Source organism: Terrapene carolina, unplaced genomic scaffold, assembly GCF_002925995.2.
Source record: "Terrapene carolina triunguis isolate 2854851 unplaced genomic scaffold, T_m_triunguis-2.0 Scaffold25, whole genome shotgun sequence".
NCBI lineage: Eukaryota > Metazoa > Chordata > Testudines > Emydidae > Terrapene > Terrapene triunguis.
Genome location: NW_020664376.1, coordinates 2,398,255 through 2,404,238, shown reverse-complemented (window position 1 = coordinate 2,404,238; position 5,984 = coordinate 2,398,255). Strand labels below are relative to the sequence as shown.

The window sequence follows — 5,984 nt, the reverse complement described above, 5'->3', positions numbered from 1 at the left end:
CGGGGGTGGGAAAGGGGCGGGGCCAGGGCCCGTGGAGTGTCCTTTTTTTTTTTATTTTTTAAATATGGTAACCCTAGTCAAGCAGGACTCCTGTGAGATGTTGCAATGTTCTTTTGAGAACAAGGGAATAGTTCATGTGAGGCACCCGTAAATCCAGTCTCAGTGGTGTGATCTGGTTTCTTGGCAGATACTTTTTCCTTTCTCTTTCTCTTTGGGGGGAGGGGGCAGCTGGACCACAGAAACTAATGAGGTTTTGTGCAAAATACCATGCTACTTTGTTACTTAAAAAGCCAGTTGGATGACTGCTTTCATGTCAATTATTAATTCTGTGTAGCTGGTGTGACTAGTCCCCCCTTGTCCTATCGTGAAAAACATTCCTGTGCCATATGAAAAGTACACAGAGGTGAAGAATGAATAACTTCAGTTTTAGCTCATAGATTTGTTTTTCTTTGAAAGGTTGATAAAGATTTTATTCCTGGGCTTATGTACATTCGAGACAACGAAGCTACTTCTGAAGAGTTCGAAGCCATGAGCCTTCCCTTCACAGTGCCAAACGCAAGTGGTCAAGACATTCAATTGAGTTCCAAATATACCCATATTACACTGGATAATAGAGCTGAATATGTGAGACTGGCAATAAACTACAGGTTTGTTGAATAACTTCACTAGTTAGATTTAAAGAAATTGTGAGAATTAGAGAAGTGTTGCTTTTACGCAATGTTATGCAATGCAGTGCTCTGGCTTCATGTACAGTATTAGCCAATTTTTTCCCTGTCATTATAGTGTAAATCAATATCCTTTCAGAAGGAAAAAATGGAATCATTAGGTCAGGCATATTCTTGAGAAAATAAGAGGATTGTTTCAAGCTGACAGTGGTGGCCAAAACTGTCTTGTCATCTTGGCTTGCCCAAAGGTTGATCCAGCCTCCTCTGGCGTGGGCTTCACAATAGTTGTACATGTCTGTCATCTCCAGCCTGGCTTGCTGTAATGCAGGGGTCGGCAACCTTTCAGAAGTGGTGTGCCGAGTCTTCATTTATTCACTCTAATTTAAGGTTTTGCATGCCAGTAATACATTTTAACCTTTTTAGAAGGTGTCTTTCTATAAGTCTATAATATATAACTAAACTATTGTTGTATGTAAAGAAAATAAGGTTTTTAAAATGTTTAAGAAGTTTCATTTAAAATTAAATTAAAATGCAGAGCCCCCTGGACTGGTGGCCAGGACCGGACAGTGTGAGTGCCACTGAAAATCAGCTCCATAGGTTGCCTACCCCTGCTGTAATGTGTTCTACTTGGGCTTATCCTTAAAGTCCTCTCAGAAGTTCCAGTTAATGCAGACTGTCATTAGTCTCCTTTTAGTGTGGGGCAGGACCACAAGAGCCTGCTACATCTGGACTCCAATCTTTCCCTTGGCTTTCTATTCAGTTTTAGATGCAAAATTGAAACAGCAAGTTTTGCCTCTGGCAATTGACTTGAGACTTGAATTGTTTTAAAATGTAATCTTAAAATGTATCGTCTAAGGGACAACTTATCTAAATTCTCAAGCACTGAGGGACAATTTACACTCATTCCTATATTTGCTTTCTACAACCAACTCTCTGTATAATTTTTCATGAGTGATGTACCTGAATATTTGGATGCTAATATCTAAACAATATCGTTAAATATATTAATCTTATTTGGGTTATTGCTGATTATGTACTATATGTATTGTATTATTTTTAAACCACCTTTGTACTTTTGGATAATTTAAGCACTATACCCAGATTTACAGACACTCTTTTCTTAACCTATGTATTAGATCATTTTAACATTAGCTTTAATAAAATTTTTATCCTCACTTTTCAATTCTTGCCTAATGCCATCTAACCTTTACATGTGAGGCAGATACACTCCAATTTGACTGAGATGTGCTTAGGTCAAGATAAGAGTGTGGGTAGGAAAGGTGGCTTTGTGGCCCTGGATTTTGGGGATGGTCTAATTTACTTGCTTACCCATGTCTCACAAAGGGCTTTTCTGACAGCCAGAGTTTGCCAGGAATAGGAATACCACATCCCTCTATGATTCCCCAGTTTAATTGAGTAAAATCAGCCTGGACTGTTATCTTCTGCTCCACCCTCATCTTTGTGCTGGTCTTTTTCTCCATATAATTAGATTGTCAACGCTTTGGGGCAGAAATGGTCGTTTCATTATATACGTACATGGGGTTTTTAGCCAGAGTTTTGCAAAAGTTAGGTCTATCTTGCTGGAGATTGCATGGGATCTTACACATAAAATAATCATAATTAAAGATGGAGCATTAGTTTTTAATAGAGTGTAATCCTTTAATATAGGATAACTTGCGCAGCTTCCATTTTAGTTGATAATCTGACAGTAATTACATTCAAGTTCACCAAATTGTGAACCTCCTAAATTGGACAAGAGCATAGAAGAAAAATCTTTAACAAGAACGGAGAAAGTTTAACTAAGCTTTTTTAATGTGAAGACAGTTTAGTCATTTTACAACTGGCATTCCCACATACTTCATGTGCAGCTAAAAGGGATTCAAAAAATGGTGAAATTCTTTCCTGCCTAGAAAATATGAAGCAAATTCCAATCTTGTTTTAAAAACTAAGGCCAAAATTTCTACCCCCGAGTGCCTACTTAGGCTCCTGAATCCATATGTGGACCCATAATAAGTGCTCTAATCTTCAGCAGCACTGAGCAGCCAGAATTCTGAAGTCAATGGAGCTGGAGGTGCTCTGCACTTCTTAAAATGAGGCCACTTTTAATTAAATAGCTATATTTGCATTTAGGAGCCTAACTGGGCATCCCAGGATGTGCAAATGTTGTTGTCCCAAATGCTTATTGATTAGTATAAATGAGGCAACAAATTGGCATAATTAAGAAATGATTTTTGGATAGTAATTTTAATTCACAATGCAAGCTGCTCAAATGATCACGATAAGTGTTCACTGAAACTTATTTCCACTGAAATGTCTTTCTGCAGGCTTCATGAATTTGATGAACAAGTTGCAGCAGTTCGGGAAGGGATGGCCCGGGTTGTTCCTGTTCCTCTTCTTTCACTCTTTACGGGATATGAACTGGAAACAATGGTACAGGTTTTCTCAGCTACTTCTGCTGGATTGATGATGTAAAATTAGGCCATTTACTTGAGTCTTATTGATCCAACTGTCATGTTTTAGCTCTAGTAAAAACATGCAGTCTAATTATAGTAGATTGCATGTAATTTGTAGGTGAAGGAGAGGAGTAGAAAATATTTATATAGTTGTCCTATCATACTTTCACAAGGATTACTTTTTATGCAGTTGGGCAGTGTGATGTAATAGATTAAGCGTGGAGCTAAGAACCAGGACCTGCTGAGATCTGACATTTGACTTGGAAAGAGATCATTGAAAGAGCTGTTGAGGACTAATTCAATTTTGTATAGCACTTCAAAGTTGTAAAGTGTTAAGTTTAGTGCTGCAGTAGCATAAAAGGAGGCTAGTCATTGTCCCTGATGCTAAGCCTCCCTGTTTGAAGGAGTTAATGGACCATAACTAGTAGATGTTTGGAATGTTCGTTTTGTCATTGAAAAAGCTGATTAAACATTTTGATGGAAAGAAGGGAACAAATTGCTTTTGACTGGTTTCTGATCAGTTCTTTTTCTTGTTTTCATGTTTTATTTTCAGGTATGTGGAAGCCCAGATATCCCACTTCACCTTTTGAAGTCTGTAGCAACATATAAGGGAATTGAACCTACCGCCTCCTTGATACAGTGGTTCTGGGAGGTGATGGAATCCTTCTCCAATACAGAACGATCTCTCTTCTTACGTTTTGTATGGGGCAGGACAAGGCTACCTAGAACTATTGCAGACTTCAGAGGCAGGGACTTTGTTATTCAGGTAAGGTCAAGAGACCTGCAGGTTGGTAATGAAGGAGTGGTGGCAGACAGGAGAATGTGCTAACTTCACTAAGCTAGTTTAATATCAAGTTCACTTTAGAGTTTATAGAGCAGTAGAGGATGCAAAATGCATAACTAAGCAACACACTTTCATTTAAATATTGTCCTTGGTCCAACTCTGGCTATTTCCTGTGCTGGGCTCCCTGCCTATTTTGCTTCTTTTGGTGAGTTTCCCTCAGTAGTAGTCACCCCTGATGTTGCTAGTATTCACATAAGAGACCCGTTATCTTATTAGATGTTTCAACTTAATACACTGAAGCTATGTTTTTAGCACTAGAGCATTTTTTATATTTTACCAGTTACATAGCGAATAGTTGGATTTTATCTAGCTTGTTCCTTTAGCATTTCTAAGAGCCTCATACTATATAGAACGTTTTTGATTTAGTATGAAGAAGATGTACTTGACTTAGCAGCTATTATTTTTAAGTGTCTTCTTAACATCAGGGTAAATATGTGATTGATTGGTTGATTTATTTATTTATTTATTTTTAATCCTAGTCTTATTTTAGCGTGTAATCTCTGTGTTGTTGAACAGTAAAACTAATGGCTTGTGCCTGTTGTCTGACAGGTTTTGGATAAATACAATCCTCCAGACCACTTCCTTCCTGAGTCCTATACATGCTTCTTTCTGCTGAAACTGCCGAGGTATTCTTGTAAGCAGGTACTGGAGGAAAAACTGAAATATGCCATTCATTTCTGCAAGTCCATAGACACTGATGATTATGCCCGGATAGCACTGACAGGAGAGCCAGCTGCTGATGACAGTAGCGATGATTCTGACAATGAAGATGCAGATTCTTTTGCTTCAGACTCTACACAGGATTATTTAACAGGACATTGAAGCAAATAACATAAGTGACAAATATGTCACAAGCACTGAGGCATGAAACGCCACTAGTGGCATTTGAGCAAAGGAGTACAGAATATGTATAACCAGAGGAATACTAATCTTCTGAACGTGGGGAAAGCTTGTTTGTTACTCACAGTAGGAATAATGGAGTATAACTTAAGACATCTGCTTAGAATAAATGGCACGGTATATGGGCATTTAACATTTATTTTAAGAGTTGAGAGTGTCCCCCATAAGACTGCACTACATTTAGAAGCTTTGTGTTTACTAAAGTGTTGTAAATGTTTATATACATATGGTAGTGCAGCATCCAGAAAAAGCAGTGAAACCTTTAAATTGTGGGTGCAATAGATTTTTTTCATAATAAGTGTTGTGTTCTGTGTAACTTCTTGATTGTATATTGGAAATACTGTGCAGCAGCTGAATAGTATTATAAATATTTCAATTAACTTTACTAGAAGTTTGTTTATTAAAAAACTTTTTGAACATTAAATTATCAGTATTCCTTGAAATACATCTCTAGGTAATTAAACGAAAAAGGCCATTAGGTTCACCTCCTCTCCCTGTTTGTATATTTTAGCTTATGAATTATGTATCTCAAATCGATACCTTTCTGTGAACAGCATCATATTTCTTATCATGGGAAGTGTATTGTATATAATTAATTTGTGCCATGTATATGCAAAAATTATAATTTCCCTCCAAATAAAACTTCTGTCACAAAGACGTTAGTATGACTTTTTATGGTAATATGTAGCGGGTACATAGAAGAGAACTGTAAAATGGTTCAAATCTTTAAGGCTGTATCTCTACCAAGTTCTTTTTCTGCAGCCCAGTATCTCCTACAGTTCTGCTCCACATGGGCTCCTCTCCTCCTCTATGCAGCTTCCAGAGATGAGCCAAAGCTGCATTGCCTTGGCTACGCCCTGTTCTCCCACTTGTTGACAGATCTTCTGTCTCTGCAGCAGCAGACAGTGGTGGTTCGCTTAGCTCCCATCCCTTTTCTTTTGACTTCATTGCTTTGGGCATTTTTCAGGCAGTTTGAACGTTTTGCTTCATGCTTCCTTGCCACATCCTAGTCCACATCCCCATTGCAGGCAGAGCAACTGCACAAGCATCAGGCAAAGTCCAGAAAGCTGCTTTGCATACAGAGCACCTTCTCAGGCTCAGTAGAAGGCAAATGGTGCCCTG

The 5,984-nt window shown here is 38.2% G+C and overlaps 1 protein-coding gene across 1 annotated transcript in view; it reads left to right on the top strand.

Moving 5' to 3' along the window:
• Positions 1-5,368, top strand: part of LOC113406304 (E3 ubiquitin-protein ligase HERC2-like) — a 216,767-nt gene extending 211,399 nt beyond the window's left edge. Inside the window, exons 90-93 of the mRNA XM_026650394.1 lie at positions 457-647; positions 2,990-3,095; positions 3,672-3,884; positions 4,512-5,368. Coding sequence (XP_026506179.1) covers positions 457-647; positions 2,990-3,095; positions 3,672-3,884; positions 4,512-4,784 — 783 coding nt within the window. The 3' untranslated portion in view covers positions 4,785-5,368. The remainder of the gene's footprint in view (positions 1-456; positions 648-2,989; positions 3,096-3,671; positions 3,885-4,511) is intronic.
• Positions 5,369-5,984: the final 616 nt, after the last annotated feature.